Source organism: Artibeus jamaicensis, unplaced genomic scaffold (assembly GCF_021234435.1).
Source record: "Artibeus jamaicensis isolate MK-2021 breed Jamaican fruit bat unplaced genomic scaffold, CSHL_Jam_final contig_3244, whole genome shotgun sequence".
Taxonomy (NCBI): domain Eukaryota; kingdom Metazoa; phylum Chordata; class Mammalia; order Chiroptera; family Phyllostomidae; genus Artibeus; species Artibeus jamaicensis.
Genome location: NW_026521767.1, coordinates 48,678 through 67,535, shown reverse-complemented (window position 1 = coordinate 67,535; position 18,858 = coordinate 48,678). Strand labels below are relative to the sequence as shown.

Below are 18,858 nucleotides of genomic sequence, written 5' to 3'. Positions count from 1 at the left end.
CCCGGTTCCAACCCTCTCACCTTTCAGCACTACCTGCCCCCCCCCCCACCAATGATCTCTGATCGTACTTCTCACATCATCCTTTGAATCAGTGGACCCAAAACCCTAAGGAACTAACAAAAACTAAACTTAATTCTAAATTCAAAACTAATTTTATAACATTGAATTAACTAAATGAGAGTGTTTTGTGAAAACAGCCTTCAAAGAAGGTGAGAAATTGTTTCTATATTCTACTTCAAAGGCACCTGCATTGGAGTCTATGGGAGAGGAGAGTCTGTCCTTTCCCATAGCATGTGGTATTGCACCCAACCCAAGTGTTTGGAGAATAAGGAGAAACAGACTGAATGTGAAGTGTGTTGTACCCTCAAGAGGTAAAAGAGAAATAAGAGGAGTAGCAGGGTGCAGGAAGAAGAGGAGGGGAGGATGGTGGTGGTGGAGGAGGAAGAGCTGAAGATGAAGAAGGAGCAGGAGAGGGTTGGGGAGAAAGATATAGGGAAGGGGGAATACATAATGAGGACAACAACAATAAGAAAGCAACAGGGATGGCAATACAGACTCACAGTGTTGTCATTTGCCTTATTATTTTGCAAGCATTTTGATGTTAACTTCATCTAACATCCTCACCATTATTTGAAGTTCCTAGACTTTGAGGGTTTTCAAAACTCTGTCCCCTCAGGATATATGAACAAAGGGCATGTGGTCTGGGCCTAAGAGATTCTCTCAGTCCCTTCCCTGGCCTAGGGCCAGGTTTACCCTGTGACTCATCCTGTCATCCCTGGGAGGGATTAGGGCAGCCACCAGGGTAATAAAAGGCTTGGTTCTGGACAATCATCTCCAACTGGAGCTCTTTCTTCCTGCCACGCCAGAGTGACCAGCCCACAGCAGCTGCCTGAAAAATGAAGCTGATGACAGTCCTCATGCTGACTGCCCTCCCCCTGTACTGCTATGCAGGTGAGCACGGGGACGGTGCGGGCTTTGCAGGAGGGCTGTGCTCAGGCCCCTGTGCGAGTGCTGCTGCTCCCCAAGCTCCCCTGTCCCCATGCAGAGCAGCCCATTTCTCTAGTGTCAGCGTTGTGTATATGGGGCTGGTGGTGAAAGGAGCAAGGACACGGAGGCAAATGCCTTAGGGCTAAAAGAAAATCCCAGGTCCTGAGTTGAGTCTCCTCGGAACTGAGGACTCAGACCTGACCCACCGCCTCTCTGAGTGTGTGTCCCAGTGTGGAGGTAAGATGACAGCATCACAGTTAGGCTCTATACGGGGGTCATGCCTCCGTCACTGAGCCTGTGTTTGCATGCTTTCAACCCAGGGTCTGGCTGTGAACTTCTGGAGAAAGTGATCGATCTAACCGCTGATCGTAATGTGAGCGTACCTGAATATCTCAGTATGGTTAAAGAGTTCATACCAGGTGAAGAAACTAAAAAGGCCGTAATATTCTTTAAAGAGGCCTTTCTCCATCAAAGTGATGAAACTCTGGAGAAGTTTGAAGAGATGCAGGTAATTTTGCTATCTCTTTAGCTGCATTTAAGCTGTGGGAAAGGACACACAGTTCCTGTTTGTGACAACTCTTTTGAAGCACGTGATGGTCATGCTTGTCAGGGAGATTCCTTCCATCTTACACCTCAACCTTCAGTTTACTGTCAAGCAACCTAGGTGTGCTAGCAGCAGTGCTTGGGTTCCTTGATTGTGGATTAAAGGCCTCAGAGTGACACGTGGAAACCATGGCTATGAATCCCCCCTGGGTGGTGGGAGAGAAGAAAACAGAAGTCAGTAGATTCACATTCAGCAGTCTTTCCACGTATGACCCATGTTGTGCTCATTTTCCAGTGCTCATTTCCTGCCTTAATATACCATTTGCAGCATTCGAGGGTGACCACCTGGATATACTCCCACAGCACACAGCACAAAGAGGAAGTGCAGATCACTAAGAAATTCCTGACACAGGGGATGGCACGTATGAACCTTGAGTTACTATGAGGAAAAAAGTGAGCCAGTCACCAAAAGACAAATATCACCCTTTGTGGAGTAGCCAATCTCATAGACAGAGAGGTTGAAGAGTGGTTTCCAGGGCAGGTGGGGAGGAAGTTGGCAGATGGGAAGGGTCTGCGGCTGCATGTCAGCAGGATGAGAAGGTCCTGGAGGTCAGGTGTGCCACGTCCTCTTCCAACCATGCTGTCTGACAAAGTCCGGGCATGGAGTATTCGAGTTCAAGGAATTCACCTCCCCGGAGGAGAACGTGGCATCCAAAATGAGTTAACAATTGGCTGTTTTAATTATTTTACTCTTGCTACTGAGTATGGACATTGTACTGTACTTATTTATTCCTGTGAAAATCACCAAAGAGGAGGGAACAGTTCAGGGGAAAACATTAGTATTCCCCATGAAACTGCCTGAAAGGATGGAAAAATCCCCACAGATTCCCCTCTCCCTTATACAGGGGAGTATAACAGCCAAGGTAATATAATTGCTAACCACAAGGGAAAACATGTCAAGTTGTATAAATTACCCTGGTTTGAGCAACTTAAGGCGATCAGGACCGCCATAGTGTACCAGAAATAAGAAAAACAAGTTACATGTTTGTTTGGGTAATCAAAAGGTGGTGGAATTGTTAGACATTTATATTTCAGGTTCATTGATTCACATAATTCCAGTGAAGTTGTACAAAATAATTTCTTGACCAGAGAACAAAGTTCCCTCTAATAAAATAGTCCCTGAATGTTTAAAAGTTGTTGAAGTAACAGCCCCTCCTTTACCTTGAATAAGAATATACATCAATTGGACAGGCAAAGAAATTAAAAAAGGGGCTGGTTAACTATTACAAGCTAAACACGTAGAAACAGTTACTAGAGAGTCAGTTTATAGTACAAAGAGAAACATTTTAGACAGAAAAAGATAGATAGCTAAGTTAGACATCACAAAGGCCTTATAATAAATTTCCTATTACCTTTACTCAATCTAGTGTATCCTTTTGCTCCATGATAAATTCTGAGAAACTTTAATATACAATTAAGACATTCAAATTCTGTACATACAGCAACTTCTAATTGTCTGATTAATGACTCTCCTGGTCAAAATAATCTTTGTTTATTATAACCGAATCTATGGGAACTTTCATATTTTTCCTGGTTACCTTTGCATTGATTTTTTTCTGCTTAACTGATCATGCTATACACCTGCAAATGTTAGTCACTACCTAAAATGAAAGTAAAAAAATCTGCTTGTACTTGCAGTAAATGGAACAGAGCTTCACTGTCCTTTGAGGCGTGAAGTCATCTGTTACCCAGCGCCGACGCCTACCCTCACCTGTTGGACCCCTTGACCCACTGTGGCTAGACCGTGGCACAGGGTGCCGCACATTTGCCAACCAAATGTTCTTCACACAATTAGCTGTGCATTGAAAATCGTAGAAGAGTAACATTTGTATGTGTGTTTACTATAATTTAAAAATCATTAAATTATTCACCCCTTTATTTCAAGATGATGGGAATGTTCTTTAAATCCTCAGTAGACAAATCATAAGGAGCTCACACCTGCAGAGTTTTGTTGCTCACAGAAGCTGTGGGTGGGGGACATGGGGCTGTTGGTTCTTCTTCTAAGGTGAAGGAACTCAGAATTTCACATTCCCTCATTTTTGGACTGAGGTACTGAAAACTGAAACACAGCATATTATTCACTATGTTATTTCAAAGAGGAAGAAACATGCAGATAACCTGACCAAGGGAACAAACTCTGGGGGGACAAGATTAGACAGCACCAGAAGCCTTTGTCATCACTCATGGTCACCTGAGACAGAACTAACGCGATACTTCCAGCTTCTCTTCCAGCACCAGCTTCCTGTCAGTGCATGTGGACCAATCCAGGAAAACAATGAAAATGCATGTTTGTTCTTCAGGATGTTCCTTGGAAAGAACAAGTGAGGTATAAGTGATGTCTCTGCTTTTGTTTTCCAGCAACAAATATACAGTAGCTTTTGGTGTGCTCGGTACTAACTTCCACGTGAGCTCAGAGGTTGTCCAGAAACTGACTGTTCAGGAGTAGAAGCCGCAGCCTAGCATTCCTTCTTTGTCTTTGGGTCTACAGATGCAAGATATTTGTTGAAACCTCACATACATTTCCATTTCAATAAAGCATCTGCAAGATAAAAGTTGTTTCTTGGTGATTAAATAGAATGGAGGCTTTGGGGAGGCTCACATCACACATGTGTTTCTCACACACATGCACATGCACACCCATTGGTGCACAATTATTCTTTACAGAACTCAAGGGTGAAGTGCTGAGAATCTGAAAGTCATGCTGTCCCCACCACCCACAGCCAAACACTGATCCTGACTCTGGCATATGACTGTCCTCCCTCATCCCCCACCCCCAGGTCCATCTGGGCACTTTCAGGCTCTCAGGTCCTGGTGTTGGTGGCCTTCTCAGGTTCCTGGGTCCATGGCAGGTCTCACTTTGATGCTGTGCCCTCTCATCATGGCTGGGCTCCACTCTGGGTATTCATTGTCCTGGACCCCAGGTCTCCACCCAGTGCTAATAAACACCCTCATCATCTACGTGCATGAAACCTCCACCCAGTGCTGACGAAGATCCTCACCATCAATTCTCACCCCACAAGTGAACCCTATGAGATAAACTTTCCCCAAACAGCAAATGAATGTCATCGCCTCCCCCCTGACAAGGTACTGAACCCTGCCTGAATGTCCACTTTTCACATTTGAGTTCTGACTATGTTGGGTTTTCCCCTGGGACAGTTAGGCATCTGTGATGGCCACCCTAAGCCAAGTGGTGGCTCCTGTGTTTCCCTCTTATTTACCCCCTGGAGCGTGTGCCCCCACTCATCCTGCCTCCACAAATTACTGGTGAGCTTCCCAGGGGACATCAGGCAGGGTGCCATTGGACAGCTTGTGCCTCAAAGATACTTTCATACCTTACCATCCTCCCCATGTTACTTCGATCCCTTTCACAAAAACATTCATTCCCTGGTTCATTTCAGTAGCTTTTAGGTGCTTTGCTTCCTTTTGGCCTGGTGCATTTTCACTGGCATGAATTGGACATATTTGGCCATGGACAAATTTTTGTGAGCCTATTGCCCCACCCTCCTTGGCTCCTTACATGCTTGCCACTTGGCACAGGCACTGGAACTGGTGCTTCCCTGAGCCCATCTCCAACATTACTTCCAATCCTTCGAGTGACATAATCCTCTGGTATTTGCTGATGCTGTAGTCACAATGAACATGGTACATAGAAACTTTTGTAATTAATGCAGGCAATGCCCTCTGTCTGACTTCCCCAGCTATAGAGACAAGATGGGCACCTGGGAAACATGTGAACACATCAACTGCCCCCTAACTGCACTGGGGCAGCTCAGGCTTGACCTGAAACAGGTAGGGCCAACGTGGCCCAGGAGCCCAGTCTGGGGAGTTGGGTTTTTTCTCTGGCCACCTGATCCAGAGACTCACCTCTGGTTCTGTACTCTTGCTCTGGGGCTCCTTGAAGCTGCTTTGCTCAGAGTCCTGAGGCCTCTCCTCCTTTTCAAGCCAGTGACCACTCCAATGAGAGCATGGCTATTTCAGCAACTGCAGTCATTTTTCTCCTTCTCATTCCCCATCACAGACCTTTTGTTGCTCCCTCCACATGTCCACTCCAAGTGCAGACATGTGGACTACTCTCCAAGTGGACCGCATCAACCAGTGGGCAAAGGGCAACTTCTGCATGTGTATTCAAAGCACCAAGACTCAGCAGAGAACATGAGTCCATAACAAACAAGCGTGTGTGTAGGGGGTGTGATAAGCAAAATGTTAAAATGTGAGGTGTGGGTACAGGGACATGGTCCTTTTGTGTGGGCCTAATAATGACACCAACATAGAGGTACTGTGAAGAAGTAGGAGGACGGCCCTGGCTGATATAGCTCAGTGGATTGAGCGCAGGCCTGTGAACCAGGGTCGTGGTTCAATTCCCAGTCAGGGCACATGCCTGGGTTGCAGGCCAGTTCCCAGCAGGGGACACACGAGAAGAAACCATACACTGATATTTCTCTCCCTCTCTCCTCCCCTAAAGATAAATAAATAAAATCTTGAAAAAAAAAAGTGGGAGGACGTTCCTTATTATGACCTAATGAGTCTTAGGTACTTTCGGCCTCTTCTTTATGCATCAATATAAAGAAAAATAGAAGTTCTGGCCAAGATGGAGTCACAGGTAGATATGCTTCACCTCCTCACACACCAGAAAAAAAAAAACAACCAATTAAAAAACAAAGATCAAGCAGAACTACCAGAAAATTGAACTGAATGGAAGTCCGACAACCAAGGATACAAAGAAACAACAATCAACTAGACTGGTGGGAGCAACAGAGAGGAGCATATGGGGCACTGAGGACCCATGGCATGGTGGCCACTGGTGGACCAGGCAGTGCCACACTGGCGTGTGGATAAACTGGGGAAACAATTGAGGAGTGAGACAGATGGCACAACCCAGGGTTCCAGAGTGGGCAAAATAAACCCTCAGAGCCTCTGGCTGTTAATACCTGTGGGGGCTGTGGCACTGGGAGAAACTGCCAGTCCTGTGACAGAGTGGTGAAAGACTAGCAAATGGCATTGTTTCCTCTCTGTCCACTCCTCCACATACAGCTCCACAATGCAGCCATGTGGGTTGCCCCACCATGGAGAATACCTAGGGCTCTATCCATTAAAACATAACAGGTGTGCCTAGAGAAAGACATATAGGCCCCAAAAGATAAAATACCATGAACACTAAAATTACAACAAACTCACAGCTATTAACAACTGAACCTGAAAGAACAAGAGCTAAGCAGACAAGTAGAATAGGAACAGAATTAGAGAAATGCATGTGACATGAAGGGTTTTCAGCGGGGATGAGGAGGGGAATAATGGGGGTGTTATAAGGAATAAGAAGCATAATTGATAGGCATAAAATAGAGGAGAAGAGGCTAAGAATGTTACAGGAAACAGAGAAGCAAAGAACTATTGTGTACAATTCATGGACATGAACTAAGGGGGGAAATGCTGGAGGGTTGTGGGGTACATGGCAGAGGAGAGATAAAGAAGGAAAATTGGGAAAACTGTAATAGCATAATCAGTAACATATACTTAAAAAAAGAAATATGGGCCAGGTTAAAGAACCCATCTGAACTCTAGGAATAGAACTAAATGACTAGGGGATAGCGCCTATCACATGCAGAGTCCAAAACACTAGTAATCAAGATGTTCACAGAAAGGATTGAGTACAGCTCCAAAATAAAGAAAGAAGTGAAGGCTATCAAAAGTGAAATAAAGAAAACTATACAGGAAACCCACAGTGAAATAAAGAAACCAGGACTCATTTAATCATTTGGAACAAAAGGAAGCAGGAAACATCAACCAGAGCAGAATGAAGAAACAAGAATTAAAAAAAAATGAGGAAAGAACACAAAACTCTGGGACATCTCCAAATGTGCCAACATCCAAATCATAGAGATGCCAGAAGAGGAAGGAGCAAGAAATTTAAAACTTATTTGAAAAAATAAAGAAAGAAATTTTTTTTTCAGTCTAGTGAAGGAAATAGACATACAAGTCCAGGAAGCTCAGAGAGTGCTGGAAGCTTTGGATCCAACAACTTGGATCCAAAGAGGACCACATCAAGACACATTGCCCAAGGTTAAAGATAAGGAAAGAACCTTAAAAGCAGTAAGGGAAGAAAAGGGAGTTACCTACAAAGAGTTCCCATAAGACTGTCAACTGATCTCTCAAAGAAATCTTGCAGGAAAAAAGAGACTGGGAAGAAGTATTCAAAGTCATGAAAAGTAAGGACCTACAACATAGATTACTCTATCCAGCAAAATTCTCACTGACAACAGACAGATAAAGTGCTTCCCAGATAATGTCAGATTAAAGGATTCATCATCACCAAGTTCTTATTATATAAAATGTTAATGGGACTTAATAAGAAAAAGAAGAAGATCAAAACTATGGACAGCAAAATGACAACAAACTCACAACTGTAAACAACTGAACCTAAAAAAAAAACCAACCCAAAACCCAGAACAAACTAAGCAAATAACCAGAGCAGGAACAAAATCACAGAAATGAAGATCACCTGGAGGGTAATCAGCAGGGGGGGAGAGGAGGGAGAATGGGAAAAGGTACAGGGATTAAGAAGCATAAATGGTATGTACAAAATAGACAGGGGGATAGTAAGATTAGCATAGGAAATGGAGAAGCCAAAGAACTTATATGTATGGCTCATGGACCTGAACTAAAGTGGGGGAAATGCTGGAGGAAATAGGGTACCAGGCAGAGGAGGATAAAGGGGAGAAAGGAACAATGGGGCAACTGTGATAGCATAATCAATAAAATGTAATTTAACAATAGACCCCACAAGATTCATTGATATACATTCATTATTACTATAGTCACTTTGGGTTGTCATTTTTGAAGAAATTATACTTTTCTTGTGGAACCTAAAAGAATTGGTTGCCTAATGCCCTGTTTGGGTTTTGCCTGGTGAAAGAGTCAGCCCTGGAGGGAGCTGAATTGTCCAGAGAAAGGTCAGGGGTTATTCTGGGTGAGAAAATAACCTGGGAAGAAAGAGGGACCCACAGTGGTGTAAGCAGGAGGGTGTTCATGAATTTGTTTTCATAGGACTGTGGAAACTGATGAAGGGAGGAGGGCTCAGGTTCAATCTCAACATCTGCTGCTTTGCTTTCTTCCTGTGAAACACACCTGTGTCCATCAGCCCTCACTGCCTGTAGGTCATGGTGGGAGCAAGAAAACAGGCCAATTGCTACTTGCAGGGAGAGTCACACAGATTAAGGGGTCACCAATCATCCCAGTGATAGCAGTTTTTTTGTGTGAGATGTTGTTCAAAATCAAAATAAATGTCATATACGAACTTTCAGAATTAAGAGAGGATGTGGCCCTGCTTTGTCTGAGTCACCTCTCTCACTGGCTCAGTTCCCCTCCTGGCACCTTGGGTCTGGGACAGAGAATGCCCCCCTGACCAGCTGTGGGGAACAAGACACAGTAATATCCCTGTCCCTTAGAACTTTTCGCCCCCCAGTTGTGTGTTTACCAGTTTGAAGACCAAAACCCTCGGCTATCCGTGGATGCCATCCTGAGACCGGAGGGACATGTGTGCCTGTGCATCCTGGTGAGGGCAGAGGCCAAAGACCCTGTGTGCCCTGGGTAAGTAACACCCATCCCCACCTGCCACCCACCTCTACCCTGAGTTCCAATATCCCTTATTAGGTTTTAACATCACAGTAACAGTGACTCAGAGGTGATCATGAAACAGTAAGTGGAGTGATTGAGAAATAATGATCTTATCTTAACTGATAGAAATCTCAGTGGGGCCAGAGCCAAATTCAGAAGCACACTCTGTCATCACTTAGGAGAAACAAACGTTCCTGTTGGAAGAGTCAGTTAGACTCAATCTGCTGTTTGATTTGAAAATGAGGTGATTTATTCTGTGTGACTTAGTGTTTACACTTGTTCCTCCCTGACGTAAGTGTAAGAGCTGACACTGATCCCCAGACACTGAGTGCAGCACATTTTCTCTATTGATCCATTCATCTCAACACAAGTCCTCTGAAATTGGTACTAAGATATCACTTGTACTTTACAGGTGAGGAAAGTGGGACTAAGAGGGTCAGTACCAGCTGAAGACCCATGGATAGAATATCCCCGAGCTGACCTTGAATCCACTAGTCTAGGCCCAGACTCAGGCTTCTCCTCACTAACAAAAAAATGCAAACATTCTAATTTTTGAGCTATGCAAACCACACTTTAGAATTCAAAACAGAGCACACCTGTCCTACTATGGCTCTGGAGGGAGCAGCATTGAGTCTGTAGAATTATTTGAGAAGAGTGGACACCTGTAAAACTGTAAATGTTTTCTTGAAAGACAAGGTGTGTGGCTCTGTAAGTAAAGTTTCAGAATTTTTCCTGAACACACTGTGGATTTCTGCAGGTCCATTTCAGTATCATGCTGCTGGCACTGCTTCTGTTGCCACAGTCCCGCTTTTCCCACAACCTTGTGTGATGGGAACAGCTGAGCTACAGGAGAGGAGTCACTTGTTCTCTGCTGAGCACGTGTTCAGCTAATGTTAGGAATTCTTATCAGTTTCAATAGTTGTCTTTAGTAGATTATCTTAAACGTTTAATGCACCAACTAATTTTTTAATTAAAATTTTATTGTATTTTTCCCATTACCTTTAGGTCCCCTTACACCCATCTCCCCCCAGCAATTGCCTCTCCATTGCACAAGTCCATGATCCCAAATCAATTCACTCTGGAGAAATCCTCACTTGATGAAGTGCATATTGAATTTAGAGAGAGCAGGTGGCAGGGAAAGAGAAAGGGTGAAAAACTTGAATATGACCAAACAACATTGATTGGCTGCATTGTCCCATGTCCTGACCAGGAATCAAACGTGGGACCTTTGTGTTTATGTGATGTCCCTCCAACCCTCTGAGCCACATTGGCTAGGGCTCATATGTTTTTATAGAGAGTTTTTCCTTGTGTGAAGAGAATGTTTTTTACAGTATCCTACTGTTCTTTTTTAATAGACAATTTTTAGAGCAGTTTAGGTTCACAGAGATATTGAGCAGCAAGTGCAGACTTCCACATGCATCCCACTCATGACCATGCACAACCTGCCTACCCCCCCATCTATAGCCCCACCAGACAGGGACATGTGTCAAACTGACGAACCACTATTGACACATCGGCACCACCTGTGGCCCATTATCATTTGCACTTGTGTTGTACATTCCATGTGCTTAGTGAAGTTTACAATGATGGGTACCCGCCCTCACAGTGCAGAGAGTTTTCCTGCCCTCCAGTCCCTGTGCCCTGCCTCTCTTCCCTCTCTCTCTCCAACCACTGGAGACCCCTGAGGAATCTTTCAATGTCTCCATGGCTTTGACCTTTCCCAATGTCTGACATTGCAATGTCTCCCCATTGTAAGCCCTAAGGGCCTGGGAGATGCTGCAGCCACTCAGTGGGAGAAGCCTGGGCCCCAACAAACCCTCGAGGTCAGGATGTGTCCTGGATAGTTGTGTGGGAGCTGTAGACTCCAGGTCAAGGCAACAGTTGTTCAGAGTGTCCATCACAGAGAACTGTGTCATTGGTGATACTGTTGAGAACACTGGACCATGGGGATAATCAAAGGCAGTGGAATTATTTCCATTTTATTATCATTTCTCAGTTCTCCACAGACAATGCACCCTTCATTGTCCACACCCCTTAGGCACTACCACTGCCCCACCCTCAGACCTCAGCACATCCTGCAGCATGTCCCCTCTGCTGGCCTCTGCACTGCACCCAGATGTCAGAATGATAAGGCACTATTTTTTAATGCAATGCAAGGAGAAGCATAGTGAGATGATGATAGATGAGTGTTCTGGAGGAAAAGGAAGATCAGGGACTCAGAGGAATGCACACAACAAATTGAATGGATTGCCCCTTGGTTCTGAATCTGAGCAGCATGTTTCCAAAATACAATGAATAATGTATTTGAAGTAGTTATTTTTGGTTGCATATGAGGTGTACAGCAGAGCTTCAATCCTGTTTCATTCTTTTCTCAAATTCCCTTGGTTTGGTCTTTTTAAAAAAAAAGAATTTATTTATTTTCATAGGAAGTGGAAGGAAGAGAGTAAGAAAGAAAGAGACACATCAATGTAAGAGAAAAAATAGATTGGTTGGAGGCAACTGTGCCCCAGCTGGGACTGAACATGCACACAACCATGTGCCCTGACCAGGACTCTAACCAGTGACCTTTTGCTTCACAGGATGATGCCCAACCAACTGAGTCACACTGGTCAGGGTTTTTTGGTCTTTATTCAAATGTATATTTTCAATGGGGAGAGTAGCACTGTTTAGATCTGCCCAAGTCTCTTAATGTCAGGCTCAGTGGAGGACAGGTGTATTCACATATTTGCTTCACTCTTCACTCTGTTGCAGTATCACATCTCAGGTAGTTTCTGGGAAATTTTTCCAAATGCTTGTGAGGGAATGGCAGTTATCTGGAAACATAAACTTTAATGTTCTTATTAAAGTAGTTTTGTGCCTGACTCCCTGGTCGGAGGGTCCCATCAGCAGTGGCGTGTAAGTGTGTGTGTGTGTATGGTGACATTTGTGCTGTGTGCCAATTAGGCAAAGGCCAGAAAGCAGACTGGCCTTAAAAAGTTAAATGTATGGAGTGGATTCCAGGTGCATGTGTGCTTCTCCACTTCTAAGGCTTTAATTGACGTTTTTACCTCAGTAAATGTACACAGTAAAATCTTGTGAACTTTCTTTTTGCTTTCAAGGTGACTGTATCAGGAAAAGTTAGTGTAAAATACATTCAAATTCAGGACGCTGGGAAGATGGCAATGGAGTAAGATGGAGCTGATACTAGCTCCTGTACTCATGGGTGAAAATCCTGGCAGAACTATAGAGAAACAGCACAATAAACCATCGGTTACCCAGCATTTATGAAATTAAAAGACTAGAGATTGTGACCGACGCTGAAACACCAGACGGCAGCAGAGTCAGCTACTGTAGCTGGGTCTCACGCGGCCACTGTGCTGCCGCCAGAGCAACAGGCCTGGGAGCTGGGGAGTCAGGTACGGGAGCCAGACACTCCAAGCCCCTGTGACGGTCCTGGGAGACAGAGGAGTCAGGAACCAGAGTGGGGACATTTTCCGCCCTCCTGCCGATGCCATAGCTACCGGCCTGGGCAATGGAAGGGTCAGTTGCAGGAGCTGGGACACCAAAGGCCCCTGAGACGCTGCCATAGAGACGGGCCTGGGCCCTGAGGAGCCAGCTACAGGAGCCGGGATGTTCTCAGATCCTGTGTTGCTGCCATAGCGACGGGACTGGACGCTTGGGAGTCCGTACGGAGGCCGGGACTCTCCAAACCCCTGTGAAGCAGCAGAGGAGCCAGCTATGGGAGCCAGGAAGTTCTCAGACCCTGTGCCGCTGCCATAGCGACGGGACTGGACACTGGGGAATCAGGTACGGGAGTTGGGACATTCTAAGCCTCTGTGCCACTGCCATAGAGGCAGGACGAAATGCTGGGGAGTCAGGTACGGAAACCGGGACACTCCAAACCCCTGTGATGGCCCTGGGTGGCAGAGGAGCCAGCTACAGGAGCCGGGACATTCCCAGCCTCTGTGCCGCTGCCGTAGTAATGGGCCTGGGTGCTTGAGGAGGCGACTACTAGAGCTGGGACATTCAGCAGTGGGAGGCGACCAACACAGGGACCAGCGCGAGGACCAGCGTGAGTGTAGGTGGAGATGAAGAACATCAAGAAAATTCAAGGAGTCTACACCACTGAACTTCACAAGGATCATACAACAGAAGTTTACACCATAAAACCAGGGTTTCAGAACAGATCAATTTTAGAAGCAGAGACTAACAAGAAGAGTCTCAAACAATGGGAAGACAAAGAAACAATCCCCAAATGAAAGAAAAAGCAGAAACTTCAGAAAGAATGTTAGATGAAATAGAGGCTGATCAACTATCAGAAAGTGAATTCAGGTACTTCCGCGAAGATGGAGGTTTAAGGTGGATATGCGCCGTGCCTCCTCATACAACCAAGTTTAGGGACAACTAAATATTAGCATCAGAAAACACAACCAGAACACGGAAAACTGAACTTTTCGGAAGTCCGCTAACAACAAATTCTTCGGCCCGAACGGGGGGGCGAAACCGGCGTGGGGAGGAGTTACAAAGGAGGACTCGATCGACCCGGGCGCGGAATCCAGATGCGCGAATCCAGTCGCACGGGTTCCAAACCTAGGATTGGACCTAGTGAGCGACCGAGCGACTACAGAGGAGTCAGTGGGGGAGGCGGTGGCAGCGAGTTGACTGTGGTTGCCTGGTTGCACGCGGGTGAGGGAGTGAGCGCTTGGACCGGCGGCGAAGGCACCATTTCCCCGCTCTGACCACGCCCCCCACATACAGCGTCACAACCCAGCGACCTGGGAATCCAAGGCGCCGCTCCTCCCACTTAAAGGGCCAGAACAGACCAAAAATGTCGCAGGGAGACCTCAAAGTCCCAGAGATAAATCTAAATGACGAAGAAATAGCAAATCTCTCAGACGCACAGTTTAAAACACTGGTCATCAGCTTCCTCACAGATCTGGTGGACAATAGCCACAAATTAGAGAAACATATGAAGGCTAAAATTAGGGAAATGAATGGAATTCCACAGGAAAACCATAAAAGATGAAAAAAAACTGGGACTCAAATCAATGGAGTGGACCAGAAGGAAGAAGAAAAAAATCATCAAACAGAAAGGAATGAAAAAATAAGAATTCAGAAAAATGAGGAGAAGTTTAGGAACCTCCAGGACATCTATAAACGCTCCAATATCCGAATTATAGGGGTACCAGAAGGGGGAAAGACACAACCACCAGTGGAAAAACTATTTGAACAAATAATAAAAGAAAATTTCCCCAATCTGGCAAAGGAAATAGACTTCCAAGAAATCCAAGAAGCCCAGAGAGTACCAAAAAATTGTGGACTCAAGAAGAAACACACCAAGGCATATCATAATTACATTAGCCAAAATTAAAATGAAGGAAAGAATCCTGGAAGCAGCAAGAGCTAAGGGGACAATCACCTACAAAGGAGTCCCCATCAGGCTGTCAGCAGATTTCTCAAAAGAGACCTTACAGGCAAGAAGGGGCTGGAAAGAAATATTTCAAGTCATGAAATCTAAAGACCTACAACCAAGATTGCTCTATCCAGCAAAACTTTCATTTAGAACGGAAGGACAGATAAGGTGCTTCTCAGATAAGACCAAATTTAAGGAGTTCATCATCACCAAGCCCTTATTATATGAAATGTTAAAGGGACTTATCTAAGAAAAAGAAGTTAAAGAAACATGAACAGTGAAAGGACAACAAACTCACAGTTATTAACAACCACACCTAAAATGAAAGCAAACTAAAAGGACAGCTAGATCAGGAGTGGAAACATAGAAATGAAGATCTCAAGGAGGGTTAGCAACAGGGGAGTGGGAGGAGGAGACGGGGGGAGAAGGTAAGGGAAAACAAGTAGCATAGACAGTAGATAGAAAATAGATGGGGGGGGGCAAGAATAGTATGGGAAATATAGAACCAAAAGGACTTGAGACACATGGACATAAACTAAAGGGGGGTAATGGTGGGGTTGGGGGGCAGGGTGGAGGGGAATGAAGGGGGGAATATAGAACAACTGTAACAGCATAAACAATTCAAAAAAATAAATAAATTTATAAAAAAAAAGAAAGTGAATTCAAAGCACTGGTTATTACAAAGTTCAAAAAGCTCACAGTGAACTACCAGAAACTACAGGGGAACTACAATGATCTCTCTGCAAACTACAGCAACATGAAAAAGGAAATGGAAACTGTCAGCAAGGGACAAGAGGAAATGAAGAATACAATTTCCGAATTGAAGAACACAGTAGAAAGTTTCCAAAGTAGGATAGGTGAAGTGGAGGATAGGATGAGTGAGTTGGAGGACAAGGTAGAAAGCATCTCACAGAAAGAGCAAGAAAATGAAAAGAGGCTCAGAAAGAATGAAGAGGGATTAAGAGAAATGCAAGACAATATGAAACCCAATAATATCCGAAAAATAGGAATACCAGAAGGAGAAGAAGAAGAACAAGGGATAGAAAACGTATTTGAACGAGTAATGAGAGAAAATTTCCCTAATTTGATAAGAGAAAAAGTCTCACAAATCCAGGAATCACAGAGAGTCCCAATCAAGAGGAACCCAAGGAGGCCCACTTCAAGACACATCATCATCAAAATGGCAAAATTCCAAGACAAAGAGAGAATCTTAAAGGCAGCAAGGGAGAAAAAGAAATAACATACAAGGGAGCCCCAATAAGGTTAGCTACTGACTTCTCAATGGAAATACTTCAAGCAAGAAGAGAATGGCAAGAAATATTCCAAGTTATGAGAACCAGAGGACTACAACCAAGGCTACTTTACCCAGCAAGGCTCTCAATCAAGATAGATGGCCAAATAAAGAGCTTCCACGACAAAAGAAGTCTAAAAGAATATGCCTCCACCAAACCAGCTCTACAAGAAATACTAAAAGGACTGCTTTAAGGGAAGGAAGGTTAAGAGGGAGACAGAGAGGAACACAGGTACAAAAATGGCAATGAATAAGTACCTATCAATAATAACCTTAAATGTAAATGGATTAAATACTCCAATCAAAAGACACAGAATAGCTAAATGGATAAGAAAGCATGACCCACACATATGCTGCCTACACGACACCCACCTCAGGACAAAAGACCATCACAGACTAAAAGTGAAAGGCTGGAAACAAGTTTTCCAAGCAAATGGACAAGAAGAAAAAGCTAGGGTAGCAATTCTCATATTAGACAAAATAGACTTCAAAAAAAAGGCCATAAAGAGAGACCCAGAAGGTCACTTCAGTATACTCAAGGGCAGAGTCCACCAAGAAGACATTACCATTGTAAACGTATATGCACCAAACATAGGGGCACCCAAATATATCAAGAAAATCTTAGAGGACTTCAAGAAAGATATTGACAGCAACACAATCATAGTAGGGGATTTTAACACCCCACTATCAAAAATGGACAGATCTACCAAACAAATTATCAACAAAGATATTGTGGCATTAAACAACACCCTAGATGAAATGGACTTAACTGCTATATATAGAGCCCTTCATCCCAAAGAAGCTAAATACACATTCTTTTCAAATGCACACGGAACATTTTCAAAGATAGACCACATGATAGGACAAAAAACCAGCTTCAAAAAATCCAAGAAAATTGAAATCATACCAAGCATCTTCTCTGACCACAAGGGACTGAAATTAGAAACCAACCCCAAAGAAAAAACCCCAAAGCACCCAAAAACATGGAGACTGAATGGTATGCTATTAAACAATGAATGGGTCAAGAATGAAATTAGGGAAGAAATCAAAACGTTTCTGGAAACAAATGAAAATGATTTCACAACAACCCAAAACTTATGAGACAGAGGGAAGGCAGTCCTGAGAGGGAAGTTTATGGCAATACAGGCCTAACTAAAGAAGATAGAAACATTTCAAACAAACCACCTAACCCTACGCCTGCAAGCACTCGAGGAACAACAACAAAGACAGCCCAGAGCAAGCAGAAGGAAGAAAATAACGAAGATTAGAGCAGAATTAAATGACATAGAAACTAAAAGCAGAATTCTAAGGATCAATGAATCCAGGACTTGGTTCTTTGAGAAGATAAACAAAATAGACAAGCCTTTAAGTAGGCTCATCAAGAAAAGAAGAGAGAGGACACAAATAAACACAATCAGAAATGAAAGAGGAGAGATTACAACTGATACCACAGAAATAGAAGGGATTGTAAGAAATTACTATGAAGAACTGTATGCCAAGAAATTTGAGAACCTAGGGGAAATGGACATATTTCTAGAAAAATATAATCTCCCAAAACTCAATGAAAAAGAAGTAGAACACCTGAATAGACCAATAACAGCAAAAGAAATTGAAGCAGTAATCAAAAAACTCCCATCACACAAAAGCCCTGGACCAGATGGATTCACAGGAGAATTCTACAAAGCATTTAAGGAAGAGCTAACCCCCATTCTTCACAGACTATTCCAAAAAATCCAGAAGGATGGAAAACTCCCTAACTCCTTTTATGAAGTCAGCATCATCCTAATTCCAAAACCAGATAGAGATACAACAAAGAAAGAAAACTTCAGGCCAATATCGCTGATGAACATAGACGCTAAAATCCTCAACAAAATATTAGCAAATCGCATCCAACAATATATCCAAAAGATTATACACCCTGACCAAGTGGGATTCATCCCAGGGATGCAAGGATGGTTCAACATTCGCAAAACAGTAAATGTAATTCATCACATAAACAAAAGCAAAGACAAAAACCACATGATCATATCAATAGACACAGAAAAAGCTTTCGATAAGGTACAACACCCATTTATGATAAAAACACTCAGCAAAGTGGGAATACAGGGAGCATTTCTCAAAATAATAAAGGCCATATATGAGAGACCTACAGCCAACATCATACTCAATGGGAAAAAACTAAAAGCTTTTCCACTAAGATCAGGGACAAGACAAAGTTGTCCACTTTCACCACTTGTATTCACTATAGTATTGGAAGTTTTAGCCACAGCGATCAGGCAAGAAAAGGAAATAAAAGGCATCCAAATAGGAAAGGAGGAAGCAAAACTGTCACTGTTTGCAGATGACATGATAGTGTACATGGAAAATCCTATAGACTCTACCCAAAAACTGCTCGAACTAATTAATGAGTTTGGCAAAACAGCTGGATACAAAGTCAATATCCAGAAATCAAAGGCATTTTTGTATACCAACAGTGAATCAGCAGAAGCAGAAATCAAGGAAAAAATCCCATTTGATATAGCAAAAAGAAAAATAAAATATCTGGGAATAAACCTAACTAAGGAGGTAAAAAACCTGTATGCAGAAAACTACACAGCCCTGAAGAAAGAAATCAAGGAAGAAACAAACAAACTGGAACATATACCTTGTTCATGGATTGAAAGAATTAACATCATCAAAATGTCCATACTACCCAAAGCAATATACAGATTCAATGCAATACCTATTAAAGTACCAATGGCATATTTCACAGACATAGAACAAACACTTCGAAAATTTATATGGAACCATAAATGAGCCCGAATAGCAGCTGCTCTTTTGAGAAAGAAGAACAAAGTAGGGGGATCACAATACCTGATATCAAACTGTATTATAAGGCCCCTGTTGTCAAAACAGCTTGGTACTGGCATAAAAACAGGCACATAGAGCAATGGAACAGAACAGAGAGCCCAGAAATCAACCCAACTCTCTACAG

General features: G+C 43.5%; 1 protein-coding gene across 1 annotated transcript; it reads left to right on the top strand.

The window, feature by feature from the left end:
* Nucleotides 1–866: 866 nt before the first annotated feature.
* LOC119043674 (mammaglobin-B-like) lies at nt 867–4,098 on the top strand. Its single transcript, XM_037137711.2, has 3 exons — nt 867–951; nt 1,308–1,495; nt 3,949–4,098. Exons 1-3 carry the CDS (start codon nt 897–899, stop codon nt 3,985–3,987), a joined length of 282 nt encoding a protein of 93 aa, XP_036993606.2. The 5' UTR covers nt 867–896; the 3' UTR covers nt 3,988–4,098.
* The last annotated feature ends 14,760 nt before the right edge of the window (nt 4,099–18,858 follow it).